Source organism: Branchiostoma belcheri, unplaced genomic scaffold (assembly GCF_001625305.1).
Source record: "Branchiostoma belcheri isolate BF01 breed outbred unplaced genomic scaffold, Haploidv18h27 scaffold1, whole genome shotgun sequence".
NCBI classification, from domain to species: Eukaryota; Metazoa; Chordata; class Leptocardii; order Amphioxiformes; family Branchiostomatidae; genus Branchiostoma; species Branchiostoma belcheri.
Window position 1 is genome coordinate 159552 of NW_017802379.1, and position 25337 is coordinate 184888.

Below are 25337 nucleotides of genomic sequence, written 5' to 3' on the forward strand. Positions count from 1 at the left end.
CACTTGCACTTAGAGAAACAGGAAAGGCTTTCAAACCTAACGGTTTACAACATTTTGGCTTCAGGTCCATAAAATTTACAACAACAGATAGATAGATACTGGTAATAAAGACTGATAACTGTCAAATTGTAAAATATATCCATGATATACTACATACCATAAACATCCACTCTACAACATGGCTATATAAGAAGTTAAGACCAAGAAAAATACGCCAGGCTTTTCTCCTCTTTCTTTCCAATAAAATAAACCCAACATGAAAGGAAACATTATAGCAACCACATTACTAATATATTGCACATGTTGTCATAACACACAATATAATACACACTAAAATCATTATGTAATAGTACTACCTCAAAACACCACTGCTTTTTACTGAAGATAAAAGTCTAAAGACATTTCACAACAACTTTTTATGAACACGTCAAAGTTAAAGAGATCATTATATCATTACATATCATATCAAGGAATATATCTTGGTGATATAAGTCGAATATACGTCGATGAAGGTTAGACATCCAGGTAATATGATACGCCAAAAAGCAGTTACTCAAGCAACGGGATATGATTTTGAAAACGTCAGACGTTTCAGCTAGTATCCACTAGCTTTCGTCAGTGACTGAGCATATCAATCAATAGGTTGTGCTTATAAACCTGTTTTCCCCTCTGGTCTCTCAGTCACTGACGAAAGCTAGTGGATACTAGCTGAAACGTCTGACGTTTTCAAAATCATATCCAGTTGCTTGAGTAACTGCTTTTTGGCGTAAGTCGAATATACACTCAGCTATTATCAACCCATACGTGTACTGTATATGACTCAATGGTTACACAGTTTGAAACCTCTGCATATTTCGTTGTGACATCGTTCTTGAGGCAGTGCCAACATCATGACGTCTGCCTGCAATGGTACGATGTATGATATGGGCCATCACGCAGTTCTGGTATTGATGTATAATGGAAAACGTGACAATCGAAGGTTATCTTTCATGCCAAATGGAACTCAGTTGTCCACGTTTGAGACCATAATTATAGCGTTACGTATTTTAATGGATTCTCTCCGACATCGAGTAAATGGACTGGTGACATCTCGGGCAGTTTAAGGAGGCAGAAATAACCAGGAAATGCATCGACAGAACAAACCATTACCACCTGTTAAAGTGTAGACTCATGCCATAGATTGTTTGAACTCAATAATGTATAGGACTCCGAGAAGCTGTACGTAGTATTATAACTGGGACAGTTAATGGCGGACAGAGCTGACTGGAAAGAGAGAGTACGCTCGGTCCGTGCTAGCCGCCCGACATTATGGTGATGATGATAGTATTATATGATTCGCTTACTGCTAAACATAAAATACAGCTTTTGGGAGAGAAAAATACAACTTCAGATATGGTATTGTAACCTCTCTCTACCAGGCTTCGGGAAGCGGCTGGAATGAGGAGAAAGTGGCCAAATAGACAGACGACATGCCAGGGGAGTTGGTCCGCGCTAGAGAACGGTCTTTGGGAGCTGCAAACTGTTATCTTTGCGAGGACCAACTCCCCTGGCATATCATCTGTATATTTGGCCAATTTCTACTCTTTCCAGCCGCTTCCCGAAGCCAGGAATAGGCTAATGGTATTGTACATGAGAACATCGGCATTTTGTGGGGCTAAGCGGACTCGAGCTGTAGTTGGAATAGATTAGCCCTATATTGTCGCCATAACTGTCTAGAAGCTCTTTGATATAGGTGTACAGTTCTTTGTGTCCGCATCGTTTTGTTCTGCCGCGGAGTCAGTGTAGACATCTCTCAGAGACGTGCTGTTGGTGATTCTGCTTGTCTCCCCGCCGAAAGGTCTGAGGAGGGTATTGTCTGGCCGGACCTCATAGATCTGCACTTCTTCGTTCTTTGGCACCTCCTGGTCAATGTGATCATCGGAGTCACTGAAGTGGATGGTCGGGACCATGGACACGATGGAGTTGTGTCTCACGTGCAGGCTTACCGGAGAGGGTGTGCATGTGCGCGGGGAGGCGGTCATCGGAGGCCGACTGGCGAGTCTTTTGCTTCTCTTATTCGTCGTGATGCCGGGAGGCGTGACGATGGGGAGCATCGGGTACGACTGCGGGGTGATGAACCCTGGCTCCGTCTTCGTCCGGTGCGCTCCCTTGCCGTGGATCTCCAGCGTGTTCCGGTACCGCACGAGCCAGAATCGGGTGTTGGTGGTCCTCTGGACGGAGGTGGACTTGTTCTTGAACCCGACGAGGCGTAAGAAGGCGTTGCGGAACTGCGTGGAGAACAGCGTGTAGATGATCGGGTTCAGCGTGGAGTTGAGGTACAGCATGATGCGCAGGAAGACGACCAGGATCTGCAGGTCGTGCTGAGAGAAGGCTGAGTCGATGTCTTCGCGGGTAGCTAAGATGAGCCAGAGCTGCACGACGCGCTGAGGCAGCAGGGAGACGAAGAACACCACGACCACCGTGGCCATCATGTACACCACCCGCCGCCTGGAACGCTGACGCTCGACAAGGCTGTCACTGGCCTGCGGAGGATTAAAAAATCGTATTTTGAAGAACTATCAAAGAGTGGAACTCGTTGACACCAAGTACAGTTGGGGCATCATCACTATAAAGCAACTTCTGCAGTTAGACGTGCAAAGACTGGGTGTAACAGGTCGTTAGGTGTAATATAGCTAGCTGACGCTCTACAAGGCTGTTACTGGCCTGCAGAGGACACAATATACTATGTTCATTCCAAGATGGAATGACGTAGTCTGCTTTAGATTGAAAGGGGTGGAAGAGCTTTAAGCCCATTTTATAACCTTTGCTCACATCATACGTCAAAAAATTTACCGCCCGTAGTGGCATATGATCAGATCTTGGCACACAAAATCCGTCTCCGTCCTCATTGATCAGTGTTTTTGGACACAGTATGAACGATTAGCCGACAGGCCCGGTGGGTGTCACTCGACCTTACAGAGAGTAAAGCCGTGTAAAATGCCGTGGGGCATGTCAGGGGATCGAATCTGGCCATTACGCCACGCGATGCCACATACGTCAGCCATGACACAGACACTCCAGTCCAGAATGTTAGACGAGTATTTCCACATGCACCGACACACAGTACGGTATACTTTGTGAAAGTTTCAGTTTCAGTTTATTTTATTTCACCAGTAATTACAACTCAGGCCATCCCGGCCTGTTTTTCAGGTAATCCTGGATACACATAAAAGTACACACAACAAATACACAGTACATAAACTATTACTAAATTACAACATCCTAAACATCAACAGTGTCAAAATCCTGCACCTACTGAAAAAAAAACACGAAAACAATTGACGAAACATTTTAGTGTTGATTGCAGCTTTGTGGGTTGTGACACTAAAATGCCCCATCTCAGAGTTGAGTCGGCACGTTCCCATCATCTTTGGTATCACCGACGCTCATTTCGGTATATTTTGTGGAAAAAAACACGACTGCAATTAGGAAACATTTCAGTGTGCTGGCTTTTTTATAACTTCGAGACGAGAAACTAAAAAGTCACCAAACATGCCCCACCTCCTCAGAGTTGAGTCAACATGTTCCCATCATCTTTGGTATCCCCGACGCTCATTGCGGTATATTTTGTGAAAAAACACGACTACAATTGAAGAAACAGTGTGTTACTTTTGACTAGAAAAAGACAAAAAAATGCCCACCTCCTCAGAGTTGAGCCGACACGTCCCCATCATCTTCCGGCCGATGAGCGAGTAGAGCACGCAGAGCAGCAGCATCGGCAGCACGAAGAAAAGCACGGTGTTGCCCAGCACGTACGCCGTCTTCCACGTCTCGTCCACGGTCGTGTCACACATCGTGATGGTGCCGGTGTCGTTATGGTGAAACCTGAAGCCATGAAATCAGAGAAAGGGATTTAAATGAAAGTTTAAAAAAAGCAGACTCGATTGACATTTTAGGCTGAATGGGTTAATGAATCTGTTGCGTCTTAGGCAGGGCATTGTGTCATTGGAAGGTGTAGCCCAACAAGGCCTCAATCTCTCTCCAACACTTGGCATGGTTATTTAATAGTTCGGGTGGGATGAAAATTTGGCATTTGAGAATTATACAAGACAAAAAAGTTTTGTTTTCTATTGGACTATCAAAAATGTGTCTTTTTCAGTTTCACTGAACTTTGTTCTTTGTCAGTTTCACTGACGAAAGGTAGTGGATGCTACCTGGCGGTTTCCAAAATCATATTCAGTTGCTTGCGTAACTGTCTTACGTCTTTATTTCGGCGATGGACAGCACGGGTGACCCGGCCAGCAGGGAGGTGACCCACAGCAGGATGACAGCTCTGCCGGTCCGACTGCTGGTGCACAGAGACCTGCCGGGTGGGAGGAGATATAATTGAATCACTAATAATAAAGGCAAAGCATGGATGCACTCATTGTAAGTATTATAAGCTCCATATAGCCATACATGCACATTTACAACTGTCTGCAGAAGGAACAAGAAGTTAAATTTGTATATAGTAGTCTAACCGGTAGGTAGTATTACACAGATAGTTCTGGTGTACATGAGATGCTGATTCAGCACCAAGGACGGCACCTATGTTGTTACATGACGATATACGCTTTGTTGTGAAACACATGAAATGACTACACTGTTCTAGTATGGCTGCTGGTGCACATTCCTTCATTCATTCATTAAGAGGCCTTCTGGAATTATAGAATTAGACATGTATACGTTCCATGTGTTCATACATCTACAACTGTCTTAACAAAAAGAAGTTGAAACTGTACACAGTAGTCGAACCGGTTGGTAGTAGTACGCATTAGCATGTGATATATCGTTGGACGTCGTCCCTTAAATCATTGTACTATCTTGCCCATACATGTTGTCTGTACTTCCAATCAGCCCTCGGGCTTGTACTTGCAAAAAACTTCACTTTATCTCTTACCTGGCCCTGAGAGGGTGCGTGAGTCCCAGGTACCGCTCCATGGACACGGCCACGATGGTGAGCACGGAGGCCTGGCAAACAACCATCTCCAGGTACGGCACCAGCTTACCTGCAGTCATCGGCAGAGAATTAAAACAAGTTCAAAACGAGTTCTACGACCTCATACCTTCGCCAGATGATGTTTACATTTAGAACTGACGAATTGAAAATGTTTCTCATTGATTATGCAAATAAGATAATCATTTGCACGAAATCATATTCTTCACCCAAGGACACTATCACAGAATCAGACACATTTGTATTTTAGCAAGGAAAATTACTGTAACATTTCGTAATTCATTATGCAAATGAAGCCCTGATTTGAATTAGTTATGTTCAATGATGTTCACCTTCACTTAGCTTCCAAATGCGGCAAGTATATGAAATCTCCAGCAATTACGATTCATACACCTTCTTGAGTTATCGTAAAAGAACTGAAATAGATAGAGGCAAGCGGCAACGTGAAGATACCAAATGGCCGGAGGGTATAACACAAGACGAAGGAAGTAAATGTACGCAATGGAGAGACGTGACATGAACACAAAATACTGTTTGTCATAATGAAGTATACCAACACAGATGAACTTTCATGCTAAGAACAAAATAGTGTCATTGAAATTAGCATATTGTTGCGTTTGAACAGTCCTTACGCGTTGTGGGGGCTTCAGAGTGCCTTAAGGAGTCGAAAGGTCTATCTGACCTCTTATAGATAAACTACGATTAATAATAATAGCACAGTATACACTATGATGAATAAAGCAGTAAGGTTTGATTAAGAGCACAAGCAAGTTCTTATATATGGCATCGACCGTTTCAAGTGGCAACGGCCGTTTAAGAGATGGACATTATTAGGACCTCAAGCAAGATAAGGTCCGGAAAATGCGAGGTTGATGAAGAACTCGTGAAAGAGAAAACGTACGTTATTACAGCTGCTGACAGGGACAGATGCTGCCGAAGTTCTGAAGTGCTCGGTTGAAACTACAAACGCCTACGCATGTATGTGTGGGAGGATAGGAGATTGATCTCTTCCTCCACACAACACCGCGTCTCATGATAATAAGCCTCATGTTTAAACCATCAAATCTGTGCTTGATTACTCGAGAATTTGCAATGGATAGTTGAGTAGCTTTAGTATCTTTCAGATGTAACTTATCATGTAAGATTCACTTTATATTGATGCTGACACTGACAAAGATCCAGAATACATGTAGATTCCATGTTTCAAAGGTGCCACATTAAACTCTACAGTATAGTTTGTCTATTCAAGGAGCGCTCATCGAAGCTCCTTGGTTTATATTTCATCATTTCAAAGCATTTCCTCAATTTACGTCATCTCATGTCAGTTGCTAATTTGAAACGTATACATCTCAGTTACTTTGAGCTACTGGCGTGTTTCTAAGCAGGTTGATCTAAAAGTTTCCTCAAGAAGAAGAAGAACGAAGAAGCTTAGGATGAATACTGCACATCGAGTAATTGGTTATCGATCCTAAATACTTAAGCTCACCGGAAAAGCTTCTACTGTTATAAAAGCTGTACCGTGTTTGATGTTAGGGCTTATATAATAAATACCCACACAGGTGGAGCATGGAATTGGATCGACAGAGCCTGTCTACTTCTTTCACACGCCGCTTGAGAAACATGTACTAGTATTAACGTCAGGGTCAGAACGGGAAATCCTGATTCATCACATCGTCTGTTCCAAGTCAGCAGCGCGAGTAAAAAGGATTTGTGTCGTAGTTACATTGTAGGAGACAATCTGAATGGAATAATACTGTTATACTCTAACTCCAATGCTGAATAACTTTGTCGTATGTGCTACTGTAATCATATTATCAGTATCTGATTTTTAAACTCCTTGGTATAACCGCCCTTCGGCGCGGTAGCAACTGGCTATATTACACCGAACGACCTGTTGCGCCCAATCTTTTCACATCTAACTGCAGGAGGTGTCTAAAGCTTTCTAGTGATGATGCCCCAACTGTAGTTGGTGGCAGCGAGTTCCACTCTACTATAGTTCTAGCAAAATAAGAGTTTTTGAACACCTCAATCCTTGGTTGATAACTTTCAAAATTGGTATTTGATGGCATGACTAGTATTTCTTGTTCTTTTCTGGGCTGGTATTAGACAATGGACAGGCAGGTCCCTGGCTGACTGCACGCAGATAGCCAAGGACAGAGAAGGGCGGAGAAAGCTTGTGCTACACGCTATCACAGTCCCAAAACCTCCAGACGAGGATGGAGCAAGGTGAAGGTGATATAGTGCGGATTTCACATTCTGAGCGTCTCCATTCAATTCTTCGTAGACAGTGGATAACAAGCAATGATCCAATGAAGTGTATTCGCCCGGGATTCTTTCGTGAAGTGAATAATTCCTTCGGGTGGTCATTAAAATCGCACAATGAGACCAATCTGCAAGGTTTGAGAAGGGTAATTAAGACTTGATGAGCCTGGACCAGAGGGTAATTAAGTACTTATTAAGGTGGTACTAAAAGAAGCCCTCATCAAAATCAAGTTCTTCAAATTCTCAGTATCATAAGGCGAAATTGGTAGGATAATTGGTAGTACGGGGAATTTGCATAGCGGCAACACAAATCGTGCTGGGCTGTTAGAACTGATGACTCAGAACCTTGCGGTCCAGGGTTCAAATCCCGGATATGCCCTGATGCTGTACCAAAAGTAACCAATATTTGTTTTTTTATTGTAACACTTGACACAAAATAAGATGACGGCACCCAAGTTTTTTTTTCAACTTATGGCCACTTATTTCTATGCCGTCACCAACGCAGATGAAAAATAGACAATACTCATTTTCGCCTGAGTTAAGTGAGAAAAGTCGTGCACACAGTAAAGTGCCTTTCCCAGGGGCACAAGATCGGCAGCAAGGCAGGATTCAAACTCAGTACTTGTTTACAACTCTTCTGACTGTTATTATCACGTTTGCAACACGCGTTCGGATGGGCTGTCAGAACCGCAGGGCTGTATTCACGCCTCGCTAGTTCATCGCTCATCCCGCCATGACCAGAGTCCACCACTCATGAGTAGAGTTCACTGCACCCTCAGAACGGAAGCCGAAAGGTCACCGAAACGTGGGCAGATGAGATATCTTGTTTTTGTAGCTACGAATCCAGCGTATATTGATTTTGAATTACCAACATGGTGAAACAACCTCAATGAAGCTATTTATGGAGCTACGTCGGTGAAGATTAGAAATCCGAGTAATAAGATCTGCAAAACAAAGTTGCTCAAGCAACTGGGTATGATTTTGGAAACGGCCAGACGTTTCACTATCTTACTTCAGTGACACTGGAGAGGTCTTGAATTCAGCACGTTTATAAACAGGAACTATTGATTGGTAAGCAAATGAAGTAGAGAAAGATTTTGATAGTCCAATTGGAAATAAAAGTTCGACAAAATCAAGATAAGTTTCACGCAAATGAGTCAGAAAGCTCGTGCTGTTTCAGAACAGGAGCTTAAGTGTTGCCTGTCCTTAGTGCTGGGAGCGCCAAATTTCAAGTGCCAGAGAGTTCTACCCGTACCCCCCATTTCCTTTTGAGGGTGAGGTTGTACATCCTCTCATATATTGCCTCTCTTCTTCTTCTCTCTAGCTCTAAATCGAACTCGACCTGTTTTTGCTAGGAGCTGTTCCCTACCGTTGACACGACAACCTGGGAGCTCCGGAATAAAGTAGGTCGACTGTAGATCAAACGATTCACTACTTGCAAAACAATTAAAGCGTAATGACTTAAAACACTTGACATCCATCCGCACAATATTTGTATAACCAAAATCAAAGCAAAGATTGTGTGCTTCACTCCGTCCTAATTACGATTTCGCTGCTCCTTCCCCAGTTGTTGAATACACTTCAGAGAAAGCTGCTGTTTCACGACAGTGTGGTATGACGCCCTTGGTGTGAGCTTCAAAGGCAGAAATCAAAGAAACGACCGTATTTGGTCACAAAGGCGGCACGCCACGCGCCGCTGTCGCCGACAGATGTTTTCCCGATTATGGTTGCTTTAGTATAAATGTGTTTCTTCTAGCAAAGACTGGCCATGGAAAACCGTAGATATTCCCTCTATGACAGTTACATTGTATTGCTTGCATTCAAACTACTAGTAATACACGTGTGCGTACACACATGCGTACCAGGGTTATTTTTAATGTAACAGCTGCTAGAATTTAAGTCGAAGATCACTGGCATCAATGTTAAGGGATTGAAGACAGAGCTCTCTTCATACTGCCATACTCTCTCTATCTTCCCTTCTCTCTCTCTTTCTCTCTATCTCTCTTCATTCTATTTTCATTGTACTCGACACGTCCCTTCACCCTATCCAAGGTTGTTTGTAAACGCATTTCATTCAAGGCTAAAAGAAAAGATTAGCGCTGCATTTTAGCGATGATCAAGGTCTCGTGTTCAAAGAAAACCCGATTAGGTGTGAATCCTAATGGAAAACACTAATACTTCAACTCAACAGCACAACAAAATCAAAACACACGAGTCGCCCGGCCTCTAATGTGCTTTGCGGAGCGCACACCTACTGTCAGGTCAATTACGATTCACACTTCAGTGAAAACCCACATCATACTAGTAAGTACTGATGCGGATTTCCGCAGTCAGGAAGGAACCTGACAAGGTGAACGTGTTTTGCACTTTTACACAGGAGACTGAGAACTTGTTTTGAGCGTTTTTGTAAGACAGCGGTTTTACACACTCCAGTAAAAAAACATAGAAAGCTTCACAAGTACTAATGCGGATGTCCGCAGTCAGGAACAAGGACGTTCTACCTTGTTGAAGCTCCTTGGTGAGGAAGGAAGCCGACAAGTTGAACGTGTTTTGAACTTTACAGAAGAAGCTGAGAACTTGTTTTGAGCGTTTTTTAAGACAACGGTTTTTCACATTCCAGTGAAAAAGCATAGAAAGCTTCACAAGTACTCATGCGGATGTCTGCAGTAAGGAAGGAACCTGACAAGTTAAACGTGTTTTGCACTTTTACACAGGAGACTGAGAACTTGTTTTAAGCGTTTTTTAAGACAATTGTTTTTTTACACTGCAGTGAAAAATCAATGAAAGCTTCACAAGTACTAATGCGGATGCCCGTAGTCGGGAACAAGGACGTTCTACCTTGTTGAAGCTCCTTGGTCAGGAAGGAAACCGACAAGTTGAACGTGTTTTGAACTTTACAGAAGAAGCTGAGAACTTGTTTTGAGTGCTCTTTAAGACAGCAATGGCCTCCATTGCCTTCAACACCTGGCAGTGAACTCTTGCAACCCTGGAAGGCCACTGCGTATCTTCTCATTTGTATTTGTTTGTATTTGTATGTATGCCTGACGATTTTATTTACGACTAGTTGGGTTGTAAGCCTCCATAGTAGGCTTATAGAACTGGGGGTTTGGTGGTCTTCGGCTGTTTTCTGATTAGCCCAGCTCGGGGGTAATTTAATCAGGCTGGCTATGTTGTCTATATGCAATCAGAAAATAGCACATAAAAGCTCCCAAAGACCCTGAAGGCCCCCAAACCCCCAGTTTTTGGCATGCTATGGAGGCTAGTCTGTTGTAATAAGTAAATAAATAGAAGGCCATGACCCCTGAATCAACTCTCGCGTGGTTTGGCAGACCACCGCGCCTTCTGACGCAGAGAACATTCATCATCACAGAAAACCTTGGCGTTTTGACATTTCGCCGTCCTCTTTTCTGTGATGGGACCAGGAAAATTACCCCTGGCCTTTCAAATGTTCCGACTTTTGTATTAAAGAAGTGCCCGCCCTCACGAATTGTATGAAATTATACAATGAGCTGCACGATTAACTTTAATTTCCCATTAGAATTCTATATGGATGACATCCTCTTGGAACCCCAAAGCTGATGCGAGCGTGCGATAAAAAAGTTTGGCAAAAAAGTTTGAAATCTACGTGAACATTAACTGTTGAACAAATGGTACAGCGAATGATAAACTCTTCATTTTTATTTCTTCACATTTTCTTCTTTTTCTTTGGAATGTAGTTTGGCATTCTGCGACATTAGTATCGTTTTCCAATATTTTTTCTTTAACCTACGGCGTACATTTCAGTTTGGTCATTTTGTAACTGCTTTGTACGATTCACAGTCGGGACGAAATATGTCCATATAATCAAACTAACATGACCTTACTAAGTGGAGCTGATGTAGCAAGTTCTTACTTACAGCCACGTAAGACTTTGAAGGTTTTGAGAACGTTCTCCTCCTCTACTTCGAGAACAAACGACGTATCAAAAGATCGATATAACGTTACCAAATCACATTTCTCAGAAACACCACCCTCCGCAGTTCCATGTATTACCTGGGATGACCTGTGGATCAGTAGAACCAGTCGCGTGTGTTACCAGTACAATTTATCCAATAAAGACACCGCAGTCTAGAGCAATCGTCCTGAGGGTAGGACGTCGTTTTGCCCAATATTGAGTTCGTTGAACCTTGAACATTGACAGACAAAGTGTAGAAAGCGTGGCATTCACACCGCTTCAGGATCAGAAGGTTGTTGCCAGAAGTAATTTCGGCAATCTTGAGCTTGCGGCTGCACATCCTTGATTTTTTCTTTCCTGGAGGAGCCCTACTTTTCATCGATATGGATTACGTGGGCTGACTTCGTGGTTCAATAAAGTACATCATGGGAATTCTTGGTGTATATCGCCGAGGGGATGCATTATACTTACCTACTCCCTTGTCTATTCTATACCCCAATGTCTGCTTTATATAGATAAAGATTCCAACTAAATAAAGAATACTCTCTGTTTTCCAAAGAGACGTAAATTGTTTGAGAAGGCGTGAAGAAAAAGTTGCTAAACTTGTCGACTTGTTTTAGCTACTCTATGGTTAGTGCCAAGGAACTATCGCCTTTGATATAGCTCTACATTCTTAAGGATTCGCTTCGGTGCTCCTACCAAAAACAACCTCAAGTTAACCGCTATTGCCACTCCTTGGCGCTATGAATCATCACTGAAGTTCAACATAAGACAGAACCTGAGACAAAACCTCATTCACATCTATTAACATCTTTCCTTCATTTCGGTGCCCTCGAAGCGAGTAACGCTCGACCCTAAACTTTATGTACACCATTTCCATGCATGCTCATTCTGTCTCTGGCTAAATGCCTGCAAAGAAAATGGGGAAAAGACTGTTAAAAGCCTTTTAAGCTGATAGAACACAGTTAGGATGCAGAACACACTTCCCGGAGGTCAGTTGTGTGGGAACATCATTAAAAACAGCCAGGAAAAAACCCATTGCTCATTTTCTCCTATCCAATAAGTGCTTTGACTCTCCTAAAGAGCGTTCGTAACCTTAGATATCTTTGAAAACAGCTTGTGACGAAATTTATCTTTGAAACTGAACTCCTTTCATTAATTGATTGGCAAATGGTTTTGCCGAGTACTCTTGTTCATGTGCATTTGCCAGAAGTGGAATGATAAAAGCACATCAAATGATGTCTGAGCTAGCGGATATACGCTTTCACGTCTAATGTATTGGATTTTACTAAGAATAAATTCGGCGTTAGCTTTCGTGCTACGGTCAAAAGTATGTGCGCAGATGTTGCAAATGTTGTAAACTAGTTTAGAGCATCTTTTGATGATGTCTGATTGGGAGAGTAGACCTAAGGTCTAGGCAATTAGCAGTCCACTATTCGTCCATGGCACCGTTACTGATGTGGCGTCGTGACTGTTTGTTTTTTCAGCCGATAGATTTTTAATGATGCATGCTTACATCCGTAAACGTGTTTACATAACGTGGCCTTTTCACAGTTTGACTTGGTTGTGGGTCAGTCAAAAGGAAGAGCGTGGACAGAAATTAATTCTTAATGACTTGTTTGGTGCGTTACAAAGAAACAAACAGGCTTGTTTCGTTATCAATGATTTTGTTGCTAGGTCACTAAACTGCGTCCTGGGACTGGTCGGTAAGTGCTAATTACTTGTTTTGGCCGTTGCTAAGACAGCGGTTTCAGGTGAGTTCTTTGATTCCTCCTTTACTACAAACTGTCCGATTTCAACCCGTGAAGCGCATTGTTGATACAGTCCCTGTAACCATGTATATATGTAAATATTGTTCGTTTGGCAAAAAATCTTTAGCAGTGACACCTGTGCTGCAGTGCAATGTGAACCAGTCAGAATTGCCATGATGAAGGTGACAGACGGTCATCGAAACATCGTTTGAATAAAACACTTGGTTGTATTAAAATATTATCTTTTTCAGTGATTCAGTGCCCAATTTTAAATTTCAAATTAACCGTACCGAGCAGAATTTCGTCAGTGTGATGAGACTATACCTGAAGTGAAAACCTAGAACGTCAAAGTCTTTGAAACTTTTTTACGACCGCATTTTTACTAGTTTTATCAGTCACCGGTGTTCCATACTTAGCATGTTTTGGATGCGTGCATACTGCGCTCTTCCCGACCCTCTATCGTGCCTGGTTAATCTTTTAAAAGCCATAAAACAAGTTTGTTTAAGGTCTTCCTCTCCCTCCTGTACACTCAATCAACGGGAGCCTGCCATTGACGTATCCGCCACCTGTGCCTGTCCTTGGTGCTGAATTCCGTGTTCTTGCGCTATCGAGCTACCTTCTGTTCAGGATCAGGTATAACGTAGCCTGCAGTAAATTTACTTTATTTTTGGCCTGCAAACAGCTTGGCTGTCTGGATGGTAAATGGATTCTTAGAAAAAATTGGAAATGTATCTATCCTGTCTGATCGTAGGTAAAGCCATTAGTGGTGACTTGACACAATATCGACTAAAACTAAAACTAAAAATGTTTTCCGAAGGTGAATTCTTCTTGTCTGTGCGTCACGAAGGATAGACGTTCTAACATGAAGCGATGTCAGGTTCATTAAGAGAAATCCATGTGAGCCTTAGCGGTAATTTGAAACAGACGTATCTTCACACGCTGCTATAAAATAACCGCCAGAATAAAACAAAGTACCTTGATCTTAAATACCGGAAAGCAGCAGCTTCGTCACTTGGGCCTTTACTTTTCCTGATGACAAGCGTACAACACCCAAGAGTGCCGGTCTGTCAGTCATTCTGGATTAACTGAATCCACATCCTCTCTAAGGGACTAACTCCAAGCCAGTATTTTGCAGTTAATGGGTCTCCTAAGATTGATTAACGTCCATGTTAACTCGTGTGGCCCGGCTTCCGCTGGGCTCTTTACTTCCTCTTTCCCTCCCAACTGCCCAATTTCAAACGTCCAATTAGCCGTACCGGACATGTCAACAAACAATCAGTATTTTCATCTTTTTTCTATCGCAGTTTGTGTGTGTGTGTGTGTGTGTGTGTGTGTGTGTGTGTGTGTGTGTGTGACAAAAGGCAAAAGAAGTTCCATCATTGCGATAAGGCCAAATTTGAAGAGAAAATCTAAAGCGTCATTGTATTTGAAACTTGTCAAAAAAGTTCACCAGTGTTGGTAGTAATTATTGGTTACTTATCCTGATGAAGGTGAGACTGGTGGCTGAATAATTTATCCGTGTACCATTGAGTTGGAATGAAGTTCAGCATCGTCATATGCATTTGAAACTTTTTTACGGCACATTATTGTATTGCATCACCCCTAGCTTACCAGTAATCGGTAAGCTAGGTATGTAGTATGTAATTGATTTGGATGCGTTTCTGCTGCGCTCTTCTTCATCTTTCTGTCATACTGTCGTGATGGGTAATCTTTAAGAGCCATCAAACATGTTTTTTTCAAAGCCCTTCCATCCCTCCCGTACACTCTATCAATGGAAGGTGATTTGCCATTGACCTCACATGCGGGCCACCTGTGCTCTTGAGCCTGGCCTCGGTGCTGAATATTGTGTTCTCTCGAACAACTGTTGCTACCGAGTACCATCTGCTCAGGAAAAAGTATAATGTAGCCTGCATTAATTTTACGTTATTTTTGGCTTGCACATATGTACGGCTTTGCAGTTAGGCCATGTTGATTTGATTATATGGATGACATCCACGCGCGCATGAATTTTCGGCCGTTTCCAAAAAAAAGTTTTCAACCATACTGTAAATCGTGCAAAACAGTTGCTAAATGAGCAAAAATATACCATAAGTTGCAAGGAAAACATTTAGAAACGATACCAATGTCGTAGAATGCCAAAATCAAAGGAAAAAAGACAAAAATGTAACGAAATGAATTCGAAGAGTAGATTATTCGCCATAACATATTCTGTGCCATTTGTTGAACCTTCATGACCACGTAGATTTCATAGTGAAAGCAACTTTTTTTTTTGCCAACCTTTTTTTTATTCGCACGCGCGCATCAGTTTTGGGGTTCCCAGAGGATGTCATCCATATAATCAAATCAACATGGCCTTAGCAAGTGTGCAAGGAAATCTTCTCTAATCGTAAGGTAAAAGCCATTAGCGTTTTCTTGTTACACCGTCAACTATAATGCCAGAGAAAGTCAATCGGACCCGAAGTGTTGTGAATTAATGCAGCTCACGTCTAGCTCTGGTCGTCAGTTTTTGTTTTTCGCTTTCTGAGAAGGTTACACTATCTCAATGTCAGTGTCGGCTGTGCCATACGGGTATATATATATATAGCCCAACCCACACATAATTCTGCGAAAACGGTGGATGCAAAGCACATGTAGGATTGATATTCAAATATGGTATTGCCTGTGGAACGAAAACAGCTTTGATGTTGTTTTTCAATTATTCTTAATACAGAAACAATTACAGGTCTGCGTTTAGAAATGATTCTCGTAATCCACCATCACTATGTAATATGCCGGGTGTGTAGTTGGTGATATTAATTATAAAGATAATAGAAAATAGAAAGATATATAAGAAGTCTTCTGTCACTGTTTGTTTATTGTGACTCAGCAGGGATCCAGAAGCATAGCTAGTTGTCGTTGGAGAGTTCAGCTTTTTTTGGCCGACAGAGACTGATATATTCTTAGGCGTACATGTGGCGAATACTCTAACGTACTGCCGACTGAATGATCATAGCACGCAGCGCCCAACCGCCGGCGTAACAACACAAAAGCTGGCAAAGCCAACCGTTGCGAAGATAAGAGATTCAAACTGTGCCATTCATCTGTGCGCGAACTAGAGAACGTCATTGAAAAACTGCCAACTCTCGCGTTTAACCATTACTAGGTACGAACCCATTCATAACAATTCGCGCAGTGGGTGCACAATGTTCCGTTCGATAATACGGCGTGTCACAATGTCGACATTATGTCAGGCAATATTTGTTACAGATCGCGAAGAGCACGTAATATAGCGGGCGGATCGCGACCCGGCGATGCGGTAGCGATTGTGTGAACAAATTTCTCTAACAACAAGAGCAAGGCGAGAATATATGATAAGGCGGGGATTAGACAGCGCACGTCGCAAAACAATTGTTCTGTCGGGGGAAGAATACAGACGAATCTAGTCTGCTCATATTTGCGGTCTAGTATAGCATTAGGCTCTTTCGTGAAGACTCGTCAAAGTTGACAGAATCACTCATGATATCTACAATGTCAGAAGGGCACCGGGTTAGCTTTTTACCCTTATTTCTTTCTCAAACTTTAATCAATTGGCTTGATTACCATTCTGTAGGTCACATCTTTGAGAAGATAATTTCTGACAGATATTTTTCATTTTTTGATAAGCAAGCCGACCCTTGTAGGCCCAGATTTGACATTATCCTCGTATATCTGTGAAAACTCGGAAGAGGAAATCAACTAATTTAAAAAAGGCCATAGGGGTTAGCTTTTATTTATTGGCCTTTCTGAATTTCGGTGAATGGGTCGATTGCTTCTCTGTAGGGGTTGATTGGTTCTGAATGTTGCGATATTTTTCCCGTTTCCCAATGTCAGGCGTGTCGGAGACAGGTCCATCTCTGACATTAGAGAACATTACGAAGTCATGCCTACAAGTACCGGAGTTATCAACCAAGGATTGGGGTGTTCAAAAACGCAATCTTTTCCTAGAACTATCGCAGAGTACTCGCTGCCACCAAGTACAGTAGGGGCGTTGTCATTAGATAGCTTTAAACAATGTTTAGGTCTAGATGTTCAAAGGCTAGGTGTAACAAGTCGTTCGGTGTAATATAGCCAACTGCCGCCGCGCCGCGTGCTTGCGAAGCTGGTGTGCCGAGGTGCCGTTATACCGGCTATACAGATACAGATACAGAAGTTGTTGTGTTACGCAGAATGGCGGTAATACTGGCTATACAGATACGGCAAGGGGCGGTAATACTGGCGATACAGATACAGAAGCTGGTGTGTTACGGCAAGGGGTGGTTATACTGGCTATGAAGAGACAGACGCTGTTGTGCTACACCGAGGGGCGGTTATACCGGCTGTACAGATACAGATACAGATACGGAAGTATACGAGCTTCAATGTACCTAGGCCTTCTAGTGCTGTTAAAAAGCAGACATGCTCCTGTTAACATATCTTGAATGTACATTTTGACTGGGAGGAGGGAGTAAAATTGTTTGTATTTGCAGGCTGTTCTCAGCCAATGAAGACCGATGACCCAAACTTCCTGACATGCACTAACATCACTACAACGCCAAAGGGCGGTTATGTAAGCTATACAGGCACAGTTATGAAGAGAAGATGTAGACTACTCACACATGACCTCCCCCAGCAGCCAGGGCATGGGGACCCATGTCTCCAGCAGGGCGGTCGGCATGCACACCAGTAGGAGCAGCAGGTCAGCCACGCTCAGGTTCACCAGGAAGTAATTCGTCGGCTAAGGGGGAAGGGGAGTAAAGTGATAGATTTCAGGGTACTAGTATGAGAGCAAATTACATTGGGAATGAAGTCGATCGGTACTGCGTCAGGCCACTGCGTTGGCGTGTGTTTGTTTGTGTATGTGTTTGTTTGTTTGTGTGTGTATGTATCTGCGTGTGTCAGTGTGTGTGTGTGTGCGTGCGTGCGTGCGTGCGTGTGTGTGTGCGTGTCAGTGTGTGTGTGTGTGTGTGTGTACATATGCACATATTTGATTCAACAAAACAACATCCTTCAAAGCATTACAAATCATACAAGCAGAATCCTGCAGTAACCGTTCAAAAAAGTATCGGTAAGTACGGTTCGTACCTTCCGTAGCTCTCTTCTTCCCCACACGGCCAGGCCGACAGCCACGTCAACAATACGGCCTTCATAATATAAACAGCATCCTACAGTAGCCGCTTAGACAAAGTATTGGTAAGCATATTATGTACTACATGTATTATTTTTGAAAAATAAAAAAAGTATGGCCCGTACCTTCCGCAGCTCTCGTCTTCCCCACACCGCCAGGTCGACGGCCACGTTGTGTTTGTTTGTTTTTGATTCAACAAAACAAAATCCTTCATACCATTACAAATCATAGAAGCAGAATCCGCTTTAAAAAAGTACATTACTATAGGTAAGTACGGACCTTACCTTCCGCAGCTCCCGTCTTCCCCACACGGCCAGACCGACGGCCACGTTGTGTTTGTTTGTTGTTTGTTTGTTTGTGTATGTATTTGTGCGTGTATACATATGCACATTTTTGATTCAACAAAACAAAATCCTTCATAACATTACAAATCATAGAAGCAGAATCCGCTTAAAAAGTACATTGTATAGATAAGTACGGTCCGTACCTTCCGCAGCTCCTGTCTTCCCCACACCGCCAGCCACGTTGCGTTTGTTTGTTGTTTGTTTGTTTGTTTGTTTGTTTGTGTGTGTTTTTCACGTGCGTCAATTTGTTATAGTATTACCAATCATAGCAGCAGAATCCTACAGTACTTAGCAAAACGGTCCGTACCTTCCGCAGCTCCCGTCTTCCCCACACCGCCAGATCGACAGCCACGTTGTGTTTGTTTGTTTGTTTGTGTGTGTGTGTGTACATAATTTGATTCAACAAAACAAAATCCTTCATAGCATTACAAACCATAGAAGCAGATACTTGATAAGTACGGTCCGTACCTTCCGCAGCTCCCGTCTTCCCCACACCGCCAGGCCGACGGCCACGTTGCCCAGCACGCCGACCAGGAACACCGCGGCGTAGATCACAGTCACCGCTATCAGCGCGCCCTCCGACAGGTAGTCCTCCCTCGTACCAAGCATCATGTCTGGGTAGTCCGGGCTGCACAGAGACCCGTTCTCCGGTTGATCGGCACGACTCAGAAAGTCGCGAAGGGCGCCCGAGAGGACGGTCGCATTCGGCTGACTTGTTGCGGTACCGTTGTCGCACGACATGTTGGCTGAATATAAATTTTTAGAAGAACTGTGAGGGAAAACAGGGCTTTTCGATCGATACGATCTCTGGAGACTGCGCTCTCTCACGCCCTCGCGCCAGCAGAGGGACGATTTGGGTTTCTGGCAAGATGTACTGCCGGCTACCTGGAGCAGAGGGGCGGAGCTTCGGTACGGCCGCGCGATTGGGCGAGAAGCAGTCGTCTCAGAGAGCTAGAGTGTGTGTGTTTGTGAGAGAGAGACAGAGAGAGAGAGGGACAGAGAGGGACAGAGAGACAGAGAGAGAGAGACAGAGAGAGAGAGACACACAGAGAGATAGAGAGACGGAGAGAGAGAGAGAGAGACGGAGACAGAGAGAGAGACAGAGAGAGAGAGAGAGATGACTTGTTTGTATGCTGAAATCATTCACGCATTCCGGCTGAATTACTTTTTCCAGTACGTGTTTTTTTCCCTGCCTTCTCTGAAGTCTAGATAGCTAACGATCGCTTTGAAGGCAACTGGTCGAAAGATTTGAAACACGGCACCAAAAATTCAAATCTCAGAATTTGTTGCCCAGTGCCCAAGCCTAACAGCAACCTCCAGTCAATGATGAAAGAGCTCATAGATGTCTTGTCTACTCCTAAGTCTTGTCTGCAGGCAAGCGCCCCCTATTCATTGAAGTTATTAATCCCCAATCAAGCAACTGTAGCCGCAAGACAGTATGAAATTGGCAAGGCGGTATCAAATTTGCAGGGCAGTATCCATTTGCCACCCGAAAAAAAAATACCAGTACAAAAAAAAAACGATAAAAATGCCCCAAACACGTCAGACACACATGTATACCGAAGCTATGAAGAGTGATCTGAGTATGAAACTATCCCATCTTCATTGACCTCAATTCAGGACGCGTACGAAGCTGATGACAAATCCGTTCATTGTGGATGTGTGATGGAGCAGATATCTTTCCGAGAATGACAAAGATCGAATTCGCTGGCGCGTGTGTACATGTCTGTACCTCTCAGGATAATTCCGTCAGTGCAGGCGCCCGAAACGCGAGTAAGGTTGGACCCAGAGTACACAGGGTCATGTTTACACCTCACTAGTGGTGGTGCAACTGACCTAGGTGATCTTCATACACTAGTTGGACTTTTTTTTTATTCCTATCATACGAGTGCGAATCAAGGAAATATACGTTATAATGCGTTAGAAGATCAAATTATCTGTGGCATGATTGTTACAGTGTTTGCTGCCACATATGATTCTTCGGTTATTGAACTTTGAAGCATGTCCGCAAGTTAGACTAATTTGGCGCGCTAATGAAGGCTTTGTACTCGTTAAACCATTTACCGAGACATAGTTCAATGAACTGGGGGCCTATTTTTACAATAATCCATAGCAAAGTTACATGTATATTGCAAAACACGTTGCCTCAGCGATTAGGATACTTATGTGTAAATCATGTGCTCTTGATGAACGGCACCAACCTGTAGGAATATTCAATTTGAGATTTCAATTTAGAAGTGTCGACGACATGCATTTAGGTCGATCCACGCTGGCATTACGGCATGATAGTTAGCGTTGCCGAAGGCAGGTGACGTCAAAGCTGTGTGCCTCGTGTGTCTGAAGAGGTCTGAGATAATGACAACCATTGATGGAAAAGTCTAGACCGACTTAACGTTGTTAAGGAGGACGTCTGAAACTGTTTTTCTGAGGTTTCTGTAGATCATAAAGAGACGATGTTTTAGGCCACAACTCGCCGAATAGACTCATGAAAGCAACCTAGGAATTGAGTTACACGCACGCACACACGTGCGCACACATGCACACGCGTACGCGCACGCACACACATACACATACACATACACATACACATACACGCACGCACACACACAGAAAGACACATACACACACACAGACACGCTCACGCACGCGCGCACACACACGCGCGCGCACGTACACGCAAACATGCACACACACACACACACATATACATACGCACACACGCAGACACACACACACACACATACACAAACTTATATACAGAGAGAGAGAGAGAGAGAAGCACACACACACACCCTATGACAGACGCACGCACGCGCGCGCGCGCACAGACACAGACACACGCACTCGCACGCACACACACACACACACACACACACACACACACACACACACACGGACATACAGACATACAGACGCGAGTGTGGCTATACACGTGTTCGCCTTTTTTTAGTGTCTACGCAGCCTACGCACCTAGATTGCATTTATCACCACATATGAAGTATCGACGGCGCCCTGAACATTTTTGGAAATTGCCATCACTACGACTAATTTGATTTCCAATATATGTTTCCGTAAAGCAATGGCCCGGAAAGCAATTTTTCCCTATTTAGGCGACGAACGATTTTGCTTTCGCGTCATGGTTTCAAAAATTGCGCTTTAACTACATGCACTCATAAAGTGAATTAACTCTAGCGATATCTAGATAAAACCGGAATGTCTAATTCGAGATACAATCCAAGCGCAGTAACTACCAAAAGAATTCATTCGTTGAATGACAGATACCGGTACAGATAGTGGGGTCGTGCAATGTAGCGTCAGAGTGTTCGACTCGGAACCAAGAGGTCCCGGGTTCGAGTCCTGACCTGACATGCCACCGATCTTGTGCTCTTGGGAAAGGCACTTTACATGACTTTCCTCACTTAAGTCAGGCGAAAATGAGCATTATCTTGTTCCGTATCTGCGGCATAAAATAAGTTGATATAGTAGTAACTTGATGTTGCGGGCACCATGTCTAGCCATGAAATGTTGGAATAAAAAAGAGATAGATACCGGTAGCGTTTGGAATGTCCTAACATATTTAGCAAACCCCACGGCATGAGGTAAAGAGAACTGTTGTGATTTATTAATTTTCTCCATGCTACATTCTTCTTCGCTTCTTCGGTTGCCCACGTAACTCACACCTATATTCAAATTGCACATGTATTTGTACTTTATCACCACATGGTATGTGCCAAAGGCGCTCGGAACAATTTTGAAAACTGACATGGTTATAACTAAAGCCCCCAGCTTGAGAAAACGAGTACTGCTGTAATATTATTTTCTCCATGCTACATTCTTCTTCGCTTCTTCGGTTGTCCACGTAACACCTATGTTGCACAAAGTATTTGTACTTTATCACCACATGGTATGTGCCAAAGGCGCTAGGAACAATTTTGAAAACCGACATGGCTATAACTAAAGCCCTCAGCTTGAGAAAACGAGTACTGCTGTAATATTATTTTCTCCATGCTACATTCTTCTTCACTTTTATGGTTGTCCACGTAGCCCAAATCTATAGTGTACAATGTGTATTTATCACCACATGCTATGTGCCGAAGGCGCTCGGTCTCGTACAATTTTGAAAACCGACATGGTTATAACCAAAGCCCCAGCTTGAGAAAACGAGTACTGCTGTAATATTATTGCTACATTCTACATTCTCATTGCTACATTCTTCTTCACTTCTTCGGTTGCCCACGTAACTCACACCTACATTGCACAATGTATTTGTACTTATTATACTACATGGTACAATTTTGAAAACCTGCATGGCTGTAGCTGTAACTTTAACTTCTTCGCTCCTTCGGTTGCCCACGTAACTCACACCTATATTGCATATGTATTTGTACTTATTACCACATGGTACAATTTTGAAAACCTGCGTGGCTGTAACTTTAACCAAATGCGAGGCACGGCGTGGGCTGTACGTTTAGGAACTGTTGCGTCAATGGCCGGTTAACCTCTGCCAAAAGGATTACACTTGATTATACTTCACACTGCGTCTCCCCCACTCTCATCATTAGGCCACACCAAGTAAATTTTATGGATGACGTCCTTTGGAGACCCTAAATCTAATGCGAGAGCGCGAAAAAAAAACAAGAAGGGCCGAAAAAAGCAAGATGCCTAAATTTGAAAAATACTACCTCCCTGAAACATACTAAGGGACGACAAATGTTAGGACACAAATTGAATGACAGAACACAGTGTTCAACAAATCTTTTATTCGTCATGAAAACAACAATAAATTAGTGGAGCAGCAGTTGTTTTCCTGTCCTGTTTCTTTCCTTTCATCTCATCTTCCCTTATCCTACTGTCGTGACTCTTTAGTCATAGTTACAGGAAGCAGAATTTCTTGTTATTTTCTGGGAACAGGTGAAAATCAATGCGCGCGCGGACGTCATCCATAAAAATTACTTGGTGTGGCCTTACAGTGTAACTTGCTGTGCCGTCACACACCGGTAATTATCTCCCCTATGACGCTAGACTGGCCGTAATTGCTGGTAAGTCGAACTGTGGACACAACCTGCCACAACACCCAGATAATGATGCGGTGTACAGGACGTGAGTGTTGGGTGCGATAGCTTTCATTGGAATTCAAATCGCATTCTATCTATATCTGAACAAGAATAGTTCGTTGACGTTGGGTAGCGTCACTGAGCTCTAGACAAATCCCACAGTAAAGAAAGTATAGTGAATTGAGAGGGAATTGAGAGTACCCTGTCTCAATTCCGTCATGAATTACGTCCATGCGTTTGTTCTTAGCCTAGAAAGTCATACACATGCACAACTTCGTCACTGGCGCCCCCTATACGATACGGCTATACGAACTGCACTACGGTTACTTACTTACTTATCCACTACATCCATTGGGAGACATAAAACCATTGACTTCCATCTGTCACAGTTCTTTTCCAAGTGGTTTTGGGTTTGCCTCTTTTTCTTTTCCCAAGAGGTCTCCAGTTTAAGGCTGTTTTATTCGGGTATACTTGTGCCATCCATTCTTAATATAGTCATGGCCAAGCCATTTAAGTCTTCTGCATCTACAACTACTATTAATTTCCAAGCAAATGATGAGCTCTTCTGATTTCCTTTCACCAGAAATTCCGTTTGCAGCAAAAGCGTACGTTACGATCTTGCCTCCCAACGTCTGCTTGGAGACTAGCCAAAGACGACTACGTCATTGTTACTCTAGTGACGCTCTTTTACAACAGGTTCCCTTTAATCAACAAAGAAAGCATGGGTCATTGGCAGGCTGACATACAGATCAGGTTTCACTGTATCTATAGAGCTACCTGGCGGCACCCATATCATGTCACGGTCCCCTACACCTGTATATCTGCAGTCGCCATCTTTGCCCCCGCAAAAACACACAAAAAGAAGGAACATCGCCCACATTTTGGGAAGTTTGCGCTCTTCATGTAGCTCGTATAAGCCTCATTACAACATGATCTAACGCACACGATCACCGACGATGTATTTGCTAGAAGTCTTCACTTGTTTTGGCGTTCTACTTTGCTGTTCGCTGAAGTATGGTGAGTACAGAAAGGGTCTTCAAAGGACAACAAGCAAAGGCAGTACATGTAGTGTACCTAAACAGGAGAGACGCCGGCCTTTTTTGTTTTTCTTGAAGCATTTTGCAATTGGTTGTCGTCCCAGTCTACAAAAGTGGAATATGGTATAATCAGCGCTGTTACGTAACGATATTATACTTAAAAGGTGTATGAGCAATCTCAAACACCTTTAGGTGGGAGTCCCTAGCAGGTCAAGGCCAAGGCCTTGACTAACAACACAGTCAAGCTCTGATGAATATGGGTTGTATATAGTGTAGAATTAAGGTTGTTTTATGATATATAGACACAGAGAGAAGTAAAATCGCACAACCGAGGAGGTACCTTAGAGATACAGTTGGCACCATTGAATTTGTCAAACCTTGAGAAGGTATCGCCAAAGAGGAACATAGTACAACTTCCGCAAACTGTGTCTGTTGTGTGTGTAGATTGAGACACACCTAGCTAAGTTTTGTATTCAGCGTTGGATAGAGAAGTAAAGTGTCAACAAATCGTTTATAATGTTTAGAAATCAGACCACTTAAGGCGAATTATGGCCCTTCATGCACACACAAACATCAACATTACGACGTGTACTTGGTAAGCGTTTGTCCCATGTACATGGGTCAATTAGCGAAAGAAAGATACTTGATATTCAAGCCATAAAGAGGCGTAAATTGCTTGAAATCGTAGTAGCTAGGATGACCGATGTATATGCTGTAGACCTACAGTTAGTGTTCACGTTGCAGTGAACTTGAATAAGTCCGTGACTATAGGTCTACGGTAAGTGAAGCATGATACTCTGTACACCGAGCGCCATCTTGAATATTTTTTCAAGGTCAATAGGGTCTACAAACTAAGCG

The 25337-nt window shown here is 43.1% G+C and overlaps 1 protein-coding gene across 1 annotated transcript; it reads right to left on the reverse strand.

The window, feature by feature from the left end:
- Positions 1-1637: 1637 nt before the first annotated feature.
- Positions 1638-24276, reverse strand: LOC109479366 (growth hormone secretagogue receptor type 1-like). The gene is made up of 8 exons (XM_019785058.1): positions 24256-24276; positions 19120-19273; positions 18857-19038; positions 17534-17654; positions 4919-5027; positions 4241-4342; positions 3681-3864; positions 1638-2522 (listed from the first exon to the last, which is right to left on the reverse strand). The coding sequence occupies exons 1-8, from the start codon at positions 24274-24276 to the stop codon at positions 1713-1715; spliced, it is 1683 nt and encodes a 560-aa protein (XP_019640617.1). The 3' UTR covers positions 1638-1712.
- Positions 24277-25337: the final 1061 nt, after the last annotated feature.

What these genes read in the sequence shown, in the direction of transcription:
- LOC109479366 (XM_019785058.1), bottom strand. Translation starts at nt 24,276, where the DNA reads ATGGCGACTGCAGATATACAG. An exon ending in TTCAGCCAACATGTCGTGCG is followed by an intron (nt 19,039 to 19,119) that starts ACAACGGTACCG and finishes GTGCCGATCAAC; the next exon opens with CGGAGAACGGGTCTCTGTGC. An exon ending in GAAGACGGGAGCTGCGGAAG is followed by an intron (nt 17,655 to 18,856) that starts GTACGGACCGTA and finishes CTTCCCCCTTAG; the next exon opens with CCGACGAATTACTTCCTGGT.